The 20666-nt window shown below is 49.9% G+C and overlaps 1 protein-coding gene and 1 long non-coding RNA gene across 5 annotated transcripts in view; one reads left to right on the forward strand and one right to left on the reverse strand.

Moving 5' to 3' along the window:
- Positions 1-20666, reverse strand: part of GALNT7 (polypeptide N-acetylgalactosaminyltransferase 7) — a 118117-nt gene that overhangs the window by 36535 nt on the left and 60916 nt on the right. For all 4 annotated transcript variants that reach the window (XM_059071075.2, XM_067040056.1, XM_067040057.1 and 1 more), the window contains exon 2: positions 19603-20063. In XM_059071075.2, the coding sequence (XP_058927058.1) occupies positions 19603-20063 (461 nt within the window). The remainder of the gene's footprint in view (positions 1-19602; positions 20064-20666) is intronic.
- Positions 15403-20221, forward strand: LOC136794628 (uncharacterized). The gene is made up of 3 exons (XR_010841690.1): positions 15403-15632; positions 19745-19823; positions 20152-20221. It is a non-coding gene; the product is annotated as an uncharacterized lncRNA (long non-coding RNA).

Below are 20666 nucleotides of genomic sequence, written 5' to 3' on the forward strand. Positions count from 1 at the left end.
TAAAAACTAGTGGCTAGGGGGCTTCCCTGGTGGCGCAGTGGTTGAGAATCCGCCTGCCGATGCAGGAGACACGGGTTCGTGCCCCGGTCCGGGAGGATCCCACGTGCCGCGGAGCGGCTGGGCCCGTGAGCCATGGCCGCTGCGCCTGCGCGTCCGGAGCCTGTGCTCCGCAAAGGGAGTGGCCACAGCAGTGAGAGGCCCGCGTACCACCAAAAAAAAAAAAAAAAAAACAAACTAGTGGCTATACTTCAAAGCACATTTCATTAACATTTTGTATTTTCCGGTTCTAGAAATAGGCACACATGTAGGTTTATTTTGCTCTTTTCTGCACAGGACTTTTGTAAATAATTTGCCCACGGGACTTCCCCTGTGGTCCAGTGGGTAAGAGTTCTCACTCCCAACGCAGGGGGCCCGGGTTCGATCCCTGGTTGGGGACCTAGATCCCGCATGCCGCAACTAAGACCCGGCGTGGCCAAAGTGAATAAATAAATCAATATATTTTTAAATTATTTGAAAAAAAAAAAATAATAACCTGCCCACAATCAGCTGGGGGCGATATCTGCAGTTTTATTGGATCCCGCTGGTATGTGAAACCTTCCCGGCACCATGCCTGCAACTCTCCCTTCTCAAAAGCTGTCCGTCCCTTTTCCTGCGTTATGACAGCTGACTCCGCGGCCACGGCCCGTTAGACTGTTGTGCTCCTCTGGAATGAGCCTGAAGTTAGGAGTCAGGTGGGATGGCCTTTGTTTATGTGCTACTGGAAAGAATTTCAACCACCCCTCTTGAGGAGGAGCTGGAGATGAAATCTGAAATTAACAGGTGTTCCTGATGAAAAGTCTAGGCTAGTTACTAGGAAATTAAACAGACTCAGTACAGCATCTGACCACGTGGGTGAGCGATGCTTTGGGGCCTGAGAGTAAGATGCTACCACTTTTATACACGGTCGCTGCTGCCTGAGAAACTCAGCTCAGGTCTGTTCATCAACAGGGCCTATTTCAGCACTAAATCTAATAAATATCCCGAACAGTGCAGGGTACCTCCTGGTTCATGGCCCCCCTGCGCTGACTGCAGCAGCCTCTGTGAGCCCGTCCTGGCATGATTCCAGCTCCTTCCTAAGCCCCTTTAGCAAGAAGACGGTAAAGGAGGTATGGGGGGAGGGGCGGGGAAGGAGGGGTGGGAGGGAGGAAAGAAAGATGAATGATGGGGGGGGTACACTGAATCACAGCGAGGCCAGTTTATTTCTGTTCTTTGAATGGAAAATCTTAATAGTCTATGCTCTTTGGTCTTGACATTTCTAAAAGCCATTGTCAGATTTTCCTTCCGGTGTAAATTAACAAGTAAAAATATTTGCTCTATTAGAATTACCATTTTTCAGTGTTACAAAGATTTGCACTTACTATAATGGGATACTGGGCACTTTGTCCATTAACTCTGTACTAAATATTTCTGTGATTAACCCGCACTCTATACTCAAATATACAAAAACACAGTGGCTCCTTACTATTCGTGGGTTCTGTCTTAATTTGCTTACTCTCTGAAACGTATTTGTAACTCAAAATCAGTACTTGGGACGTTTTTGCGGCCATTTGAGAACACGCGCTGGGCAGGGAAATGCGAACAGGTGGGCACAGGACGTTGTTCTTACTCTGGTGCTGTAAACGTGTCCTTTACAGCGTCTGTTTAGTCTACTTATTTCTTATTTTGTGCTTTTGGTTGCCGATTTCCCTGTGGAACGTGGGCCCCGAGGTTGGGCTGCAGGGCCGCGTGGGGCTCCTATGTGTGTGAGGCTGTGCTGAGCCTGGTAGAGAAAGCGTGTGTGTCAGACAGGCTTCCTGCAGGCAGGAGTCCTAGGGCTGCCGGCCGTGGAGCCAATGTTACGATGCAAGAGCACACTAAACAAGGTGCCTATAAATAGAAACACACATAAAACAAGGTGATGCAAAGGCGCTAGAGGCGTGTGAGCACCTATCCCTGTGTGTCCTCCGGCAGGGATGCTTCTGTATCCCTGACCCTGCGTCCACGGGGACTTTATGAGCGTCACCACCATGAATGATGAGAACTGACTGCCCATCAAAACGCACACGCACAGAAGCTACGTGTCAGCGGCCGGCTGTGAAGCCTGTCACTCTGGACTGCCCACTACAAAGGGGAAGCATGGGGGGGGGGTGGATTTCTATTTACGGGCAAACACTTCTGGCTGTCAAAACAACCTGCAGGGGTATAAGAGGTAGAGACTGAACTACATCCTCTCCATCAAAATTAAATTTACGCTTCGAAAACATTTATTAGACCAGAGAATAAAACTTTAACCAGTAGGGTCATAAAAAGTCACGGTAAGCTGGGAACATTCTGTAAGACATTCAGGGATGCTTTGTATAAAAACGTGCCCTGAAAACTGCAGGAATCTGCCAAAAGAAGAGAAAAAGAGATTGAGAGATCAGGAAAAGAGAGAGAGACAGAGATTTTCAGCACTTAGCAGCGGTAGGAACAGAGAAATGAGCCTGTTTCACTGGCCACGTGGTCTCTTGCTTAGATGACAGTATAGGCTCCAAAGAAGCTTACAGTCAGAAGAAATACAGGGTTAACTTGGAAAACAGATTTGTGTTTTTAGAAAGGACAAAGGTGTTTATTATTAGGAAGTGTTTGTTCACATACTACACCCCAGAGCCCTGATATATCTTAATTCTTTCTTCCCTTCTCCTAACGATGAAATTACAGATTCAGTCGCTCCACACCTCCCAGTAAGTAGTTCTTCATCTGATGTTGACATTAAGGACATCTTCCTCTTCTGTGGCAGTGTGACTGCTACCTCTTATGTGACGGTGAGGGTGACGCGCCCTAAGGGTGAGGCTGAACACACACCTCGTGCAATGCGAGACCCCCGCAGAGCAAGAGCTTTTGTGGGGTCTCTGCCACACCAGGCGGAGAAGACCTCCGACAAGTGGGGCTCACGTTACTGACGGTGTCACATGCCTTTGACGTTCTTTATCACGTTTAATGCTCACAATAACTTTATGAGCCAAGTACTATCACCCACATTTGCCAGAAGAGGCTCTACTGACCCCTCTCGGCTCTGTGTGAGGTCCCCGCCTCTCTGCATCCGTGGGCCTGGGGCTCCCAGGCACCCGCGGCCCCTTCTCCTGGGGCTCAGGCCCAGCCTTGCTGCCCCAGCCACTCCAGGGCAGGGCCACTGCAGAGCCCACTGGGTGGGGGGGCTGCCAGCTTCGACACCCCTCAGCTGTGGAGATTTGCCATCCGGGAGGTCGACGGGGAATTTAGGGAAAAGCTCCTTCACAGCATCTCCTCGGCACTGAGGTGACAGGGCTGCACATCATTGGTGGGTCTGCCGGACCCTTTAACACTGACCCTCTGCTCGGGGACCACACCCACCTGGCCCTCCCCTCTCCCTACAACGGCTCCTTCCAACTTAGATACAAGCAGAGGCCCTTGCCACAATGAGTCGGGATTTTCAGCGCCTACAGTCAAAGAGAGTCACTTTGCAATGGATAAGATACTCCCCTTTTACGCAGACATAGAGGATAGACTTGAGGACACGGGGAGAGGGAAGGGGAAGCTGGGACAAAGTGAGAGAGTAGCATGGACTTATACACACTACCAAAGGTAAAACAGATAGCTAGTGGGAAGCAGCCGCATAGCACAGGGAGATCAGCTCGGTGCTTTGTGTCCACCTAGAGGGGTGGGATAGGGAGGGAGGGAGACGCAAGAGGGAAGAGATATGGGGACATATGTATATGTGTAGCTGATTCACTTTGTTGTAAAGCAGAAACTAACACACCATTGTAAAGCAATGATACTCCAATAAAGATGTGAACTAAATAAATACATAAAAAGATACCCCCCTTTTGTTCCCAAGTAGAACATTTTATTACTGCAAAGACGTTTCATAAACACAGAGCACAGATAACATGCTTACACGACTCTGATGAGCAGACCTCCCTGGCCTTCCAAGCGTGTGGAGAGGGGCCCGGGGAGACGGCACGCCTCCCGTGGCCGGGTCTTCCTGGAGACATGCCTGCTCTGGATTTCCGGTTCCCTGTCCACGAAATGAAGGAACAGTGACCTCTCTGGCCCCCTTTGGCTCTAGAATTCTGAATCAATGGAATATTCAACAGATGACGAGCACGCCTCCTGACGTTCCCTGTGAAAACTGCCGTGTGGTCGCGGAAGTGGGACCTCGGGCCCTGGCTTCCCGTCCACTGCGACTGGTGGTCTGCTAACCGTGTCACATCACGGGGACGAGGCTGGTGAGGCTCAAGCAACAGCCACACGGGGAAGGGCAGGGAGTGAAGAGCTTCTAGAACATAAAGCAAGTCTTCCGTGCTCTAAGAACCATGAATATAGGTATACACTTTCTGTGCGGAAAGAACATGGCAGATATTCGCCAAACAGCAGCTGCCTCTGGAAGGGGAGAGGGGGGACCCCTTTCTTGGTCGATGTGGCAAAACGGGCTTCCTCCACCCCCGGGGCTGGCACGCAGGCAGGGTAACAGGGGCAGCTCTCCCAATAGGAGCCCGTCCTGGAGATGCTGGCAGGGTTGGTCCTGGTGACACAGAGTGGCCGATTGGCTCCTGGTTCATCCGTCCTGGTCCCCTTCCTCCTTTCGTGGAAACCAAAGAAGGGTGAGCCTGGGGTCCTATAGCCGCTGACCTGAGGTCCCCCCGCCAGGGCAGGACCGTGTCACGTTGCTGCAGAACTGGAATCGATGCAGCACGTGCCTCCGCCTGGATTCTGCGTCTACTGTGACTTTCCAAGAAGAGCTGTCACACCTGCTAGGGCCTCAGGGCTCCCGGGGGCAGAAAGAGGCGGTGCCCGCAATTCGGCTCAGCTGCAGTGAGAACAGCTGCACACCAGCTGCTTGCTGGCTGGTTCTACTTGGCTTTGCAGCTAGAGAAACGCTAGGAAGACCCAGGGGAGGATGTAGAAACGTAGAAAAAAGTACTTTGAAAACGGAAAAGACCTCGGTGGACGCCTCGTCGAGTGGTTTCCAAACCAGACAGAGGAGCCGGGGGGTGGGGGGGGTTCCAAGGAGATGCGAGAACCAGAGCGCAGAGGTGCTCCCTAGGAAGCCGTTGGCAGAGAGGATTCTGCCGATTCTGTGCAGGAAACGAGCTAAAAACACTGGCGACGCCCTCTCTTTACAGATGAGGAAACGAGACTCAGAGAGGGCTGCGGGGCGGTGTGTCCTCAGAGAACTCCCGCCCTGTCCGGACAGAGCTGTGCCTTCCAAACGTTACGCTTTATGGTGGACACTGACGGGACACAGACGACAATTCGGTCGTCCCGCAGGGTCGGCTTTGTCTGATCAATGACAGTTTGTCCCGCAGCATAACCACTCACCCCTTAGTCTTAATTACTTTGGCTTTGAGTGCATTCTCCTGATTCCATTGTATATCTGCTCAAAGTTTTGCAATCATTCAATAGAAATAATAAGTGCCGTCTCAGGTATTACATAGAATATGTAATATTCTATTATTATAATATTAATATAATATTATTATAATATAATATTCTTCTATTACATAGAAACCTTTTTTTAATGGAAGAGGGGGTGAAAATAATCAATGCATGGCATGTCCTCAGGATGCTATAGTTCCCTCATTAAAAACTTGGTCCTAAGACTAATTTTAACTCCAAAACTTAATTTTCTGTCTATATAAAAGCTGCAGCTGATAAAGTACCATTTTTTGGTCTGGTAATTTGCTTAGGGGGAAGGTGTTGCATGGACTAGCTTTATAGATACCCCCAACCAATGAGGGAGCAGTTTAGAAACTAACTTAGGTCACCTGAATCATGTCTGACCAAACATTTTCATCTTGCTAATACTACTGACCTCATTTGATGATACATTTATATGATAATTTATATATTATCTCTAGAATTTAGAAAATATAGACAACGCGTGTACACTGTGCTATGAATTCCTGAAATTGTGGTCAATACAAAATATTGATTTAATAAAGTATCCAACTAATAAACTGTTGAACTTTGAACCTTGGGGTCTGAATCCCTGTTTTCTCCCACGAGTTCCTTTTCTGAATCATTCGAATTATTACAATGACAGTAAGCTACTCCAAATTTGGAGGCTGATTGCATCATACCGTTTAAAAACACTGCTGTCCCAAGAATAGTAAAGCTGGTCTTTTTTCTTTCTTTCTTTCTTTCTTTTTTTTTTTTTTTTTTTTGGCTATTACTTTACCCCTTAGTCCTATGTAATTAGTGTAGAGATAGGATCTCATTCATACTATCAGGTCACCTACCGTTTTGTAGATGTTCTAGCACTTTTGTAATATAAAATCAAGTTCTTATTTATCAGTTAATTAGAACAGAGTTCAATTAAATTTTGGATTAAGTAAGCATTTACTTATCTAAATCATTGGTAACCCTAGAATCTGGTGAAATTACCAATGAATCAGGTATAAAAGATCTCCTTGAACTTTATAAAATGTCACTGTATTTGTCAATGATCAAACTAGAAGACTGAAGATGACAATTAGCTTGAAGTTTCATTATTTTTATTATTCATCTAGTTTATTCTAAAAACCTGTAACAGTGGTTCACCAAGGACGGTCCACAGATCCCTGGGGCCCCCAAGACACTTTTGGGTTAGGTCAAAATGTTTTCATGATAATATTAAGACCTTAGTACCTTTTTACCATGTCGATCTTGAATCTGATGGCACAAAAGCAAAGGTGGGTGAAATCGCTGGTGCCTTAGGGCAAACCAAGGTAACGGTCCCGTCACAGTGAAGCTCTTCACGCTGGCACACCCAGCGTACGGCCAACGCTGCTTACACTGCACGTCCTGGATGGAGGAGTGAGTCTTCCTTGGGGCGGGGATTTACAATTTTTACTACATCTCACCCCTGAGAACGTGCTTTAGTGCCCTGTGAGACACATGGGAAGTGCGCAGAAAGGATTTCTGCCCCTACTGAGGACGGCGGTCGTCTCGAGGAGGGACATCACGCGACCGAACTCCTGGTGAGCCCGCCGAGTCCCTCAGAGAACGCCGCTGCGCTTGAAAGGACCTGCAGACAAACCGAGGCCAGTCAGGCTTGGTGATGCGGCATCTTCTCAAACACAGATGAAGGGAGCCTGTCACTTCAAGGAAAACAACTGACATCATTCGTTGCCCATGATAAAACTTGAACGTTCAAGCAAAACGTAGACTCTTGGAATTATGACAGCATCCCAGGAGTTGAAGACCTTTCTGATGAGATTGGTGATGACATTAACATGTGAGGCTTTGCTGTGCTGGCCGTACAATGAAATGGTCAGTATTTGGAAGCTCTGCATTGCTCAGGAAACCGGTATTTTCCAGATGACCAATCCATGATGCTACACGTAAGAATAGGAGGCCCGTCTAAGGGCGAGACCGACTGTCAGCAGGGTAGGGGTAAAACAGATAGCTAGTGGGAAGCAGCCGCATAGCACGGGGAGACCAGCTTGGTGCTCTGTGACCACCCAGAGGGGTGGGATATGGAGGGTGGGAGGGAGGGAGACCCAAGAGGGAGGAGATATGGGGATATATGTATACGTATAACTGATTCACTTTGTTATAAAGCAGAAACTAACACGCCATTGTAAAGCAATGATACTCCAATAAAGATGTTTAAAAAAAGTCCATTTTATCTGAAAAAAAAAAAAAAACCAAACAGGGTAGGGAAGGGTCTTCTGAGGGATTCAGATTCTATGTGGCATTTACTTTTAAAAAACTACCACTTGCTGTGCTTTGGTGTAGTATCAACGAAGAATATCTACAACTATCTGAAAAGGAGACTGAAAGCACTTCTCCTTTTTCCAATTACAAGTCTGTGCAAGGCCAGATTTTCTTCATCCAAGACGGCATATGGGCACATACTGAACGCAGAATTCAGCGATCTTCTATAAACCAGACATTCAAGGCACTGGAAAAAATCCAGGGCAATTCTACTCTTATCGGACATTTTTTTGGAAAAGTTAGTTACTTTTCATAAAATATGTTAACATGTAATAGGCTTTTCTTCTTCTTCTGATTTGTATCTAAAACTTCTGTTTTAATTTCAGTATGGTAAATTGTGATAGATATAGCCCATATTAAAAAACTTTAATAATTTGGGGCTATCGATAATTTTTAAGCATGTAAAGGGGGCCTGCCCAAGAAGGTGAAGAATTGCTGTTCTATAGGCTGTGAACAGGCCAAGCTGTTAAACAGGTGGACTCTTACATGTTCTACTTTCACATAATTCATTCTTTTTTTTTTTTTTTTTTTTTTGTGGTACGCGGGCCTCTCACTGTTGTGGCCTCTCCCTTTGCAGAGCGCAGGCTCCGGACGCACAGGCTCAGCGGCCATGGCTCACGGGCCCAGCCGCTCCGCGGCATGTGGGATCTTCCCGGACCGGGGCACGAACCCGTATCCCCTGCATTGGCAGGCGGATTCTCAACCACTGCGCCACCAGGGAAGCCCTCACATAATTCATTCTGATATTTGCTGATATGTAACTAAAATATCAATTTCTACAATGACCCAGATAAGTACGGTACAAAATTATCTTCAGAGGTCAAGAATATAAGCATTATCAATACTTTTCTTGTTACTTAGAATAATTTCTCTCGCAAGTATTAGTAATTCCCCCGATTAGAAGGGAAGGGAATGGAAATAAGGGATAATTCAAGGGAATGGGTTGAATAACTGAGAATAAAGCTCAGTTAAATATGCACCAAATTCTGAAAGTGTCATCAGAGGCCCCCACTGACTGAAAGGTGGAGGAGGTAAAGGGCAGGATAGAGCCTTTTTACAGTGGGATGACGGACGGCTCTCCCCATTCCACCCCCAGTGTTTATTAAGAGAGAGAGAGAGAGAGAGAGAGAGAGAGAGAGAGAGACCCACCCATGTATCCATGAATGATTACTGAACCACCACGGATAATGTTCAGATGTTTTGCCATGATGTAGCCTGAGACCCATGACAAAACCCTCGCTGCTAATACCTAACTTCATTTTACCTTTATTTATTTGGCGGTTCAACCGATCTGTCCCCACAATGTTCTAAGTCCCATCGCTGTTCTTCTCATTGTGTTACACACCCTTCACCCCTGCTCGGCACCTCCGGCCAACGTCACCTTGACTGGCCCCTTAGAGCTTTGGGGATTATTAACCAGGGGGGATTCTGCCCTACAGGGCCGTGTGGCACAGTCTGGAGACATTCTGGGCTGTCACGGTTAAGGACAGGGAGGGGCGGTGTGTGCCACAGGCATCGGTTGGGTGGGCACAGTCCAGAGACGAGGCTGAACATCCTCCAAGGCACAGGACAGCCGCCTGACAGAGGCTGTCTGTAGTGCCGAGACGGAGAAAACCCAGCTTAGAAGCAGGAAAGGATTCTGCAGTAATGACATATAAAAGCCTTTGCCTTTCACCTTTTTCTAACTTCCTGTTCTTCTCTTTCAAACAGCTAATGTGATGTATATACTGTAATATCCACCTCCACCCCCGACCCTGCCGCCCCGGGCCGCTGGTTTAGCGTCCCTAACAAGGCGATGCGGTGTGGAAGCCCGAACTGGGATTCCGCCGCCCCAATCTTCTAGTTAATGGGACCTTCAAGTTATCTGCTTCTGAGCCTCAGTTCCATGCTCTACAAATACAGAGAAAATAATAATAATAATAACGCTGTTTCCGCACAGTTATGAGGATGGGAGACAGCGTGTCAGAGACCGGAGCACACTGCCAGCCACGCAGCAGGTGCTCAGCGAGCGGACAAGGATGCTGTTCACCCTCACGGGCGCTAACTGAGCACCCCCGTCTTCACCAGCCGCTGCAACTGGAGAAGTGCGGAACGAAGAAGCGGCACCGCGGCGACAGCTCATCACCGGGGAGTAAAAGACAGGCTTGGACCTCAGGTAAGGCGACTGAGAAACATGCCCACCGCTTGAAGAAGTGTAAATGAGCGCCCCGGGGCTGGAGCCTGGAGTCCTGCGGTCTCGGCCCCAGCCGAGGCGGCGCCACGGTGACAGAGGCAGCCGGAGCCCAACCGAGGTGGCTTCATCCTCGGCTCAGGACAGACCCTTCGCGGTGTGCCTTGAATAAGAACTCCCGATGCTACTTCCCCAGTCAGCCGGCGTTCACACGGCCTGGAAGGACGGCTGGCAGGAAGGCGTTGGCGGGCTTCCTGGAGCGCCCTCCCGCCTCCCGCTCCCCGCTCTCCGAGAAGCCCCAGCAGGCCTGCACCGAGCGCGTCCGCCGCTGGGGGGAGCGCCTGCCTCGCGAAACTCCACGCAAGCGCGGGGGCCCGTCCCGTCTTTCGCGGGAGAACCCCCAGCTCTGCGTCTGCGGGGACCGTGGCGCATCCCCAGGGGCTCAGGAACCTGGAGCTCAGGGGCTCAGATCTGTCTCCAGAGCCCTTTGTCCCGGCTCTGGTTTGCTCGCGGGGACTTGCCTTTCTGCAGAAGGTGCGGGTGTTTTGCTTCTGATTCAAACGGCAGTGCTCATTCTACAGTGAGTTACTGCGTTATTAAAAAATGAGTCTCGGGCTTCCCTGGTGGCGCAGTGGTTGAGAGTCCGCCTGCCGATGCAGGGGACACGGGTTCGGGCCCCGGTCCGGGAGGATCCCACGTGCCGCGGAGCGGCTGGGCCCGTGAGCCATGGCCGCTGAGCCTGCGCGTCCGGAGCCTGTGCTCCGCAACGGAAGAGGCCACAGCAGTGAGAGGCCCGCGTAACGCAAAAAAAAAAAAAAGTCTCCTCCACATTGGCTACGTTTGGGCCATTGGACGCTCCCCTCGGATTCCATGATGAGGAACGCAAAACCGTGGCCATTTCCCAGTGGTGAACTAAAAGATTACTGAATGTGAACTGTGTTTTTATATCATTTTAACTCATGTAATTAGCTTGTTCCTCTTGTATGCTGCAAGGATGACAAAAGAGCAATTCTATTTGTGATACTAAGTGCATTTTTAACATATTTGGCTTAAAGTGAGCAAAGTGCTGGACTTACTGAGAAGTGAACCCAGGGAGTCGTACAGGTTATTCCTATTGCCTCTCCCCCGGGCCCTGCTTGAGAGGAGACAGTGCTGCTGACCGCCTCACAGCTCTCCCCAGGGACCTGACCGCCCCGAGAGGGCGCTGTCAGAACTGCCCCGCTGCACGGCAGGCCCCCACGACGGCTGTTCTCTGGCTCTCTGGACAGCCCCTGCCTGACTGGTCCCACCTCACCTACACCCACTCGCATGGCTGGCCTTCTCTCCCGGGGCCTGGTCAGTAAAAATGCCTATGTACTCGCCCCGGGCCCAGCTGGTGGCTGCTGCTACTGTGCTTCCAGAACAAACAGGGCTTCTCTTCCTTAACTGTTGGTTTATGCGTGGCCTAAAAATAGCCAGCTTCAGGTGGATGATGTCTCTGAAGTGTGGGCAGCACCTCACTGGGTGTTTGGCTTTGACTCCCTGCAATAGGGGCACTTCTGCTCCAATGCCATACACATTTTTTCCCCTGGAAGGCCTTCTGTTTTGTAAAATCATGCAGAAAGAAAGAGAAAGAAAAAGAGAAAAAAGAAAAAGAAAAAAAAGAAAAGAAGGAAGGAAGGAAGGGAGGAAGAGGACTTAAAGGAACAACAAACAGGGCTAGGACCAGACCACTGGAAACCCAGGGCGCGTGGGGACCAGGGCCCTAAGGAAACCAAAGTCAATCGGTTAAAATCGCTACCAACGAGCAGTTTCATCACAGCCCATCCCTTGCATCCGCACAGCCGTGAAGCCCGGGGGCTCATCTTCTCCTTGTGCAGGTCCTGGGAGATATTCTCTTCTAGCGCAGGGTAGCGATACCAGAACTAAAAGGTGGTCCAGGGCAGCTTTTCTCCTCCATCATTTTCCGCTTGGCTTCCCGGGGACCCCTCGGGTCCATGCCACCCAGCACCGTGCAGCGCCGGCGTCCTGAGGCCCTCACCCCGTTCCTGGCGCTAAAGAGAAAGACTTCTTCTCCGGATCTTCATAAATACACTGTCCTGGCGGTCACTTTAACTGTGGGACACCTTGCCGGCCCACCTCCAAACATCACCACGCAGGAGGAGATGGAGGACCCCCAGGACCACTTCCCTGTTTAGCAAACACCCGAGGGCCCTACGCACAGGGGCCACAGCGAGGGACCAGGCTGAATCTGGCGGTCCGGCGGCCAAAGCACCGGGGGTCGTGCCAGCCTCCGGGTGGAAGGGCCCGGGCCTGACGCCCACCGGGCACTGTGGCAGTTCAGACGCTCCCTGCTGAGGGATTGTTGACTTTTTAGCAGAGGACAATGACCAAACACTCTGAAATGACCGTCAGCTCCAAATCTCAGATGCTCTAGTATAGGAAAGGGTACCAAAACTCCCCCTTCACCTCCGTGTCAGAGCTCTGGATGGGTGGGAAACTCACCATGGAGAGAAAGAAAGAGTCAAGGTCTCCCTGACACTGTCTGTCATTGGGGTGGGATGTAACAAGGTACCTCGAGGTGCCTCCACGCAAATAGCTAGCCTCCAGGGACTTACTGTAAACTCCCAGTTGGGGCTGGAGAGCTGTGCGAAAACAAATCAAGCACCCGGGGTTATACTTTTACCAGGCAAAACCTGTCCTTTTGTAACGTGGTGGGTGGGGGTGTGTGGGGAGATGAAGCTATGTTCGCGGGAGGGACCTCAGTAGCCACACGGGGTCTCAGCAGTACAGGAACGTCCCCCCCGGGGACGGGAGCCACCCCCACAGGCTACTGAGGAGGGGGGTTCGAGGTTGCTGCTACCCTGCTAACGGTGGCCCGGAGCAGCAGGTGACCTCCATGTCCAGTTTCTGGAGGCACCCCTCTAAACCGCTGTGCGAACTGGGGTGACCTAAATTACCCCGATAGCTCCAGTAATTCCCATTTGGCTAAGTACGTCTTCTGTGGTCCGCCAAGACCTTGAACAAAAATCGGCTGTGCCCCCATCATTGTGTGTGTGTGTGTGTGTGTGTGTGTGTGTGTGTGTGTTTTCAGACGTGTATGTTTAGAAGAGAAAGAAGAAAAGAAACTAAGTTATCAGAACACGATTTAGTTTTTTTTTTTTTTTTTTTTTTTGCGGTATGCGGGCCTCTCACTGTTGTGGCCTCTCCCGTTGCGGAGCACAGGCTCCGGACGCGCAGGCCTAGCGGCCATGGCTCACGGGCTTAGTTGCTCCGCGGCATGTGGGATCTTCCCGGACCAGGGCACGAATCCGTGTCTCCTGCATCGGCAGGCGGACTCTCAACCACTGCGCCACCAGGGAAGCCCCACGATTTAGTTTTAAAGTTCATGTGGAAAACCTCTGAACTCACAAAAAGTGGCTCCCAAGAGTAAAAACTTTCGGGCCAGTTAGAAAGCAATACTTTTTGGATGTAAAAGCAGCAGCCATGTCCACTGTGGGTCACCTGAAACCAATTTCAAATGTGCTTCCTGCAGATTGGCTCTACCGCTGCCAAGCTGCAGTCTGATAAACGAGACGTGCTTTGGGTGATCCAGGAGAGGAAAGAAGTGCACGTCAACGGTCGTGGCCCGTGTCGTTTGGATGGCGTCGTACAGAACCAGCGCTCACTGTGCTAACAGAAACTAGGACGCAGCACTGAAGTTCACGTGCACATACGTGACTCACATACACACGTGTGTACATGATTTATAGGCAATTCTAATGATTTGTTTTAACCTCTTACGAGCGGCTCCTTACCTTTGGTCAGTGTTAATTGAAACCCATGGGTCACAATGTATAGAAACTGAAATTAGAAAAGAACCCTATAGCCTATTTTGAAAATAGCAACTATTTGATAAATTATATTCTTGTATTCTACACAAAGGTATCAAAGAGAACCCTTAACACAGACGGAGAAGGAAAAAAGCTCACGACCAGAACTACCTGAAATAAAATTAAACATCAGTATTCTCGTATCAGCTAAGAAGAGAATTGCCTAGTGTATAAGGCAGGAATGTCAGTGTATAGTATCTTTAAAAACACACCTCAGTTTCTCACAGACAAGCTTTAACAAAGTTATTAACAATCATATTAACATCTGCATAGCTCTTAGAGTTTTTGAGGCACTTTAACATCTATTATTTCGCTCTGTCAATGCAACGGAGATAGCTTTCTACAAAACAGAAATGCAACAGGAGTGTAGGCAGGAGGAAACGTTAGACAGTAGAAGCAGATGAATTTGTTCAGCAAGTCAAAATATTTAATGCATTTGTTTGAAACAAAATAGCTTGGATTATATACCCCTGATTGTCTGCCTTCTTGGGCAGAAAAAGGGCGAGAATAATTTCCATATATTTGCATCGGCCGCTAGTTCACAGTAAAGGAAATAAAACCCTAAGCTTTATTAGAAGAAAATCTAACGTAACCACAAACAGCACTTCCCACAAATGGGCTCGGCCCCTGCGGGGCTCAGCACGGGGGAGGGGGACCCGCCCGAGGCCGAGGCCGAGGTCTAGGGCACAGGTGCTCTGGGCAGAGCAGCTTGCTCTCATCCTCCCCCCTCCTTGGTCACTGGTGGCCTTCTCCCCGTTTCTGAGCTTCAAAAAGCCTCGTACTGATGTCTGATTCCTCCTTCCCCACCAACAGCTGCCAGCGCCTCCTGTTCTAACTCTTGTTCTCCCCACCCCGAGTCTCCTTCGTCTGGTTCTGGGGCCTTCACTCAAGTTCCTACTGTGATGCTACGGACCCTCTACCAGGTCAGGCCCCCACCCCCCGCCCGCTCCGGACACCCCAGCAGCCCGACACTCCTCAGGTTCTCTCGGTACCCCTTCAGGGGGGGGTCTTCCCTGCACCGCATGCCGTGCAGACTATGAAGAGCAGCGCTGGGGGCCTGCCAACGCCACCCTCTCTGTCCTACCAGCTGTGTCTGTGTGTCTCTGCACTCACCGCCCCATCCACGTAAGCCACGGCACCGGATTTCCTCCCGGTCCAGGCCTACCGTCCTGCCCTCCACACCTGTAACCTCCTCCTGGGAAACCGCCTCATCGCCAGGCCCGTCCCTAAGTGCTCCCCCCCGTAAATCCCTTCCTGACTTCCCTGTAACTCAACACGGCCCCCCCCTCTCCTTCCTCAGGCTCTTAGGTCACGGTAACCTTTGCCTTCTCCCCAGGGGCAGATGGCGGGCCCCTCGAAGGCAGGGGCTGTCCTTTCTTATTGCTGCATCCCTGATGGGCTAGCACAGTGCCAAGTTTATTGGAGATACTCCCTCTCCGTTGAACTGTGCAGAAAATCATGTATGTTTTTTTTTTTTGTAGAAAACAAGTGTGAAGGCAGGTGAGGTCATTGTTGGCTCAAGCCTTTAGAAAAGAAGGCGGCCTCCAGTTCCCTCCAAACACTGTTACTCACCCTCCTAATGAGAGATCAACAACCAGTAAATGACTCAGCCAGGGGATGTGATTCAAAGCTGCAACAGACGTGAGCCTGAGTCACACTGGCAGCAGGGCCGTTCTGTCCCGCTTTTCAACTGAAAAGACGGAGGGAACGGCCACAAGAATGAGCGAGTGGACCGGGGGCACATGTTGTAACTGGACAAACAGCTCAAAGCTGGGTTTCCGAGCATGGCAGGTGCCTCATTCTGCGTGACACAGGCCAGAGAGCAGGCTAACCAGGCCTAGATTCCACAGCTGCGGAGAGTCAAGCCCGGTGCAGTACGTTCTCCATGGGGACCGAGTGAGAGGGAGGGCGTGTGTGTGTGTGTGTGTGTGTGGGGGGGGCCTGGGATGCTTTCACTCTGCTGGTAGAGCAGAAAAGCCCTAATGTGCACGTCAGATACTACGTGAAACTCAGCAGTGCTTTATTTGCTGCCGAGCTTTTTATTTCGGAGAAAATTCTTAAGATTGACCACATTCTAAATTATGAAAAACTCAACTTAGAAATTATTTACGAGTCTACACTGAATTTTACAGTGTTCAAACGGGAAAGAAGCCTATCCCATTTTTTTTTTTTTTAAAGGGTGAGAAAGAATCAAATTTTAAAAATAATCTGGATTCAGTTAAAAAATCTTCTGGGAGTATGTTTGCATATTTTGAGTATAAACAAAAGTTTTCTCACTAGCATAGAATTTTAGAAAGGGGTTTAGGATCATTTGCTAAGATAGCCTCGGTCCTTTTATCTGACTGGGGACACGATCCTCGCAGGAACACGCAATAATCTTATTTCTATGCGCTGCTCCAGTTACGCCAGAGAAAAGAACAAAGAAATGATCAGCCTATGGAAAGGCACGGCAGGAGGAAGGAAGGAAGGGAGATTAGAGGGAAGAAGAAAAGAAGGAAGGCGACGGGTTGGGGGGAACGCAGGCAGGAAAGACAGCGAAAGGCAGGAAGAAAGACGACTGTAGGAGAGCGAGACCCAGAGAGACGGGAGCTTCAGAGGCGCCTGGCGTGTCTGAAATCATCAAAGGGGACGAAGGCTTTGTCATCAAGGGAGGTGCGGGGAGGTGCAAGAGGATGCAGACACAGCGGTGTGGGGGGGAACCCACATTTTCCGAAAAGCAACAGAGGACCCCAAAGCTGCATAGTTACAGACCCATTCGAGGTTAGACAATCTGTGACCTGAAGAAAGTGCCACAGCAATTAAAAAAGAAACAGCCACGAACACTTAAGTTTCTAACCCGAGAGGCGTGCGGTACGACTTTTAGTCTATTATGTCCTTTAATCCCAACGTCGTCCGGGGGTAGGCGTCGGCAGACCCACGTGATGGATCAGGTACCTGAGGGTCAGGGAGGGCAGGGGGCTGGCCTGAGATCTCGCATCTGGTAACGGAGCCAAGGTCTGATCCCAGCAGATCATTCACTCCTTCATTCACTCACTCATTCATTCACTCTCTCAACGGATGTTCACCACCGGGCACGGCCAAGCTCCTGGGTGTCACTTACTGGAAGTAGCTGGTGAAGAAAACAAGACAAATTCCTTGCTCTCGGGACCTTATCATCTAGTAAGAAAGACAGTCAACAGACAGCTAAATTGACCAATGTCTAATCATAAAGTTTGAGAGATAACTAGGAATGAAACGGCCAGAGAGGAGTAATGGAAAATAAAGCAGGCCAGAGAGTCTGATGGAGCCCGAGGGTTGGGAAGGGGCCACAGAGGTGAGGGAGCGGTGGGGGGCGGGGGACGGACGGACGGATGTGCAAATGCCCCGGGAGAAGGCGCGCAGCCAGAGCCAGGTGGGCAGGCCCGGAAGGTTTTAGTCTAGGTGCTCTGGGAAGGGCAAAGAATGATGGCACCCGGGCTAGGTGTGAACAGGCAGGAGGCGCTGGCGGGGCTCTAGGAGAGACGACAGTGGCGTGGCCGTGGCTGGTGACAGGGGAGGTGGAAGGGTGGACTGGAGACGGAGCGTGGTGGCAGGAAGAAGAGGCCTGGAGGACAGAAGGGATGTGAGGGGCGCAGGAGGGGGCGGCACCGAGGACCACGCCAGTCCTGGGCGCCGCTCTGCCGTGTATGCACGCATGCCTTTGGTTTTCTTGGCATGTTTCTTTCTCCCTCTTTTAAAAATTACAGTTGATTTACAATGTTTCAGGTGTACAGCAAAGTGAGTCACTCACATATGTACATATATATATATACATATGAATATATCTATTCTCTTCCAGATCCTCTTCCATTATAGGTTATTTCAAGATACTGAGTATAGTTCCCTGGGCTATACAGTAGGTCCTTGTTGGTTTTCTATTGATATTTTATATCTTAGCACGTTCCTTATACCAAAGAGTGAGCTAGATTTTAAACTGATTTTAAAGCTGGTGTTTTACATGTGTATCTTTTATAAGTAATTCACGTGCTAAAATCTCCACTTCCACACAGAGGTCACCCTGGGATGGCCACCCTGCCCTGGTCCACACTGTCCAGGAAGGGGTGGGGCAGAGGAGGGAGAAGGCCTTTCTAACCGGGCCACCTGGGGTAGGGCCACAGCTCTGCCATCTCGCCGGGCAGATACAGAGGAGTCACAGCGCCAAGCCTCAGACTTCACATTCACACGTGGCAACTCTCTCACAGGTTGCTCGTGAGAATCAAGTAAGATCACTTGCAGGAAGTCCTGGCCTGTAGCAGAAGAGTCAGTGTTAGACTCTCCTCCGCCATCACGGCGAGGAGAAGCCCCCTGTGGCAGACGCACGGGCTGAGACTGCCCCGGGGAACTGGGGCGCACCCCCGGGAGGACCGCGGCGCCCGCCTGGGGGCCTCAAGTGTCCACGCACGGCAATTCTCGCTCTGTAACCACCGCCTCAGCCCCCGCCTAGGGGGGCGGCCAGATGAAATACAGGATGCACAGTTAAATTCGGATTTCAGATAAACCACAAGTATTTTTAATGTATAAGTATATCCCAAACACTATTTGGGACACACGTATACTAAACATTTTCCATTGTTTAAGTGAAAGTAAATTCGACTGAGCGTCTTCTATTTTTTTTTTTTTTTCTTTCTAAATATGGCAAATCTGCGATCAGGCGAATCTCTACATTGATCAGGAATAACTGCTCCACACTCTCCCTTCACAGCCCCCCGAGATGCTCCAATTCTTCCCTGTACTAGAGGTTATGTCCCTCAGCAGCCTGCTTCTCTTTCTTTCTTCCCTGCACATTTCATGCACCCCCCCTCACTCCTATCAAATCAATACAGGAAGGTCCAAAGTCTCTGGAGTAGCCCTCCGGTAGGTCCAGAATTTGACTGCAGGGTCATAAAGGATGCTGCTGTGGGGAGCGTGTGTGTGTGTGTGTGTGTGTGTGTGTGTGTGTGTGTGTGTGTGTGTGTGTGTGTGTGTGTGTGTGTGTGTGTGTGTGTGTCTGGTGTGTTCACTTCTTAAAGCACCGTGTTAACCACACATCACAGAGGAAACATCTGGAAAGTTTTCTAGTAGCAGTGAGTTCAACTTGCATCCACACAATGGAAGCGAATGGAAGCTACTTAGACCCTCTGAGCAGAGTCAGTCACTGAATAAACTGAAAGAGAAAAAGCTTTGAGTTCATTCAGTAATCACCATTATCAAAAGTCAAGAGTTGGAAACCCTTTGTTTTAAATCACACTACATGAAAAGGACTTGAACGTGAGGGCTACGCTTTCATCTGTCTGAAGGCGCCTTTGACACAGTGCATACGTACTCGGGGGCTTCCGTTCCCAGTTTCAGTGCTGAGGGTAAAAAACGGAAGAAGGCAAAGGACCAGTTAGTCCCAGAAGCATCCCGAGCAGCATTCCTGTTCACCGTCCCACGGCAAGACAAGGAGCTCGGTCCAGAGGGGAAAGCAACGCACCAAGAGGGAAAGCTCTGTTATTCAAGCACTGTCAGGTGAACTTAAAGCACTTCCTATCAATAGTTACTTCACAGCCTGGTACAAGCTCGTTTTCTCTCTGTGGACTGGGAACACAAAGTTCAGACCTTGTGCTTGTCCGGGGACACCACTTTGAGCAGCACTGGTAGAGGAGACCCCAGAATTTTATACGCCACACCCTCAGTAAAATAACACAAATGGGGAGATCTCCCCCTGCTGGCCACTTCGTGGACCAGAGACCCTCTCCTTCCCTTGCAGTGAAGGCACAAATATGTTTTGCACTCTAAGCATCTAAGTAAGTCTAGGTATCTATGGAAACGCGCGCCCAGGTCAGAAAGAGGAGGGGTTGTGCTTACTCTTCTTGTCGTAAGTCACTGACGCTGCGGTCCAGGGAGATCATGTCACTCGCCACCATGTTAAATCCAAACTCTTTAATGCTGGCTTGAACTGCATGTTTGAATTCTGGTCCCAAAACCAATGGCTTGGCTTTCTCTCCAGGGCCACCAACCACTCCGTGAGGCTCGGGCTCTTTGGGTTCAAAGTTACCGAGGACCCCTGGGCGGAGCACAGGATCATGGTACGTGAAAGTCTGAGGCTTAAACGTGAGATACTGCCTCTGCATTATGTCTTTCTGGTTATCTCCTCCAGCGTGGCGCTCTTGTTCGTGTTTGGCCTTGTTTTTTCTTCTAATAGACTCTAAGTCCACTTCTACTCCTTCAACATGAGGCCAGGGCACCACGGGTTTGAATCTGTCATCCCCAGGAGCTAGTTCATTGCCCCCTCGGTCAGGCATGGGGTTATTAACAGCTCTGTCTTCCTACACAAAAGGGAGGGGGATATACAGTGAGTACATGAAGGCAACCACAGCAGAGTTTATGACACCAATTTTCATGTTTTCAAAACAGCTGAGGCAACAATCAAATGGTTTGAAATATGAAATGGAAGCAGGCCACGAATCAGGGCTCCCATTAGAAGGTACCTTTCCCAGGGGGAACCAAGAAGAGACTCTTTTTCCTTGCCTAACCGTTCCAAAACGAAGGGGTGGATGCATTTTTTTTTACTTCTCCCCTTACAAACCCGACTCTCTATCAAAGGCCCCTTAATAAAGCATATTGTTGTTTTCTTTCTTTTTCCCTAATTTCTTGGCTGCGCTGTGCAGCATGTGGGATCTTAGTTCCCCCACCAGGGATCGAACCCACGGCCCTTGCAATGGAACCACGGAGTCTTAACCACTGGACCGCCAGGGACGTCCCAAAGCACATGGTCACAGGTCAGAGCAATGAGGTTCTAGGACCTGTGACTAAAGCAGGCGCTTAACAGGCCCTGTTGTACACTGTGGTTTCGCCAGGTATCTGGTGTATGAGGAATATGATGTTTTGTCGGCCACACAGCCACATGGTGGCAGTGGTGCTAGGCATCG

Source organism: Kogia breviceps, chromosome 8, assembly GCF_026419965.1.
Source record: "Kogia breviceps isolate mKogBre1 chromosome 8, mKogBre1 haplotype 1, whole genome shotgun sequence".
Lineage (NCBI taxonomy): Eukaryota > Metazoa > Chordata > Mammalia > Artiodactyla > Physeteridae > Kogia > Kogia breviceps.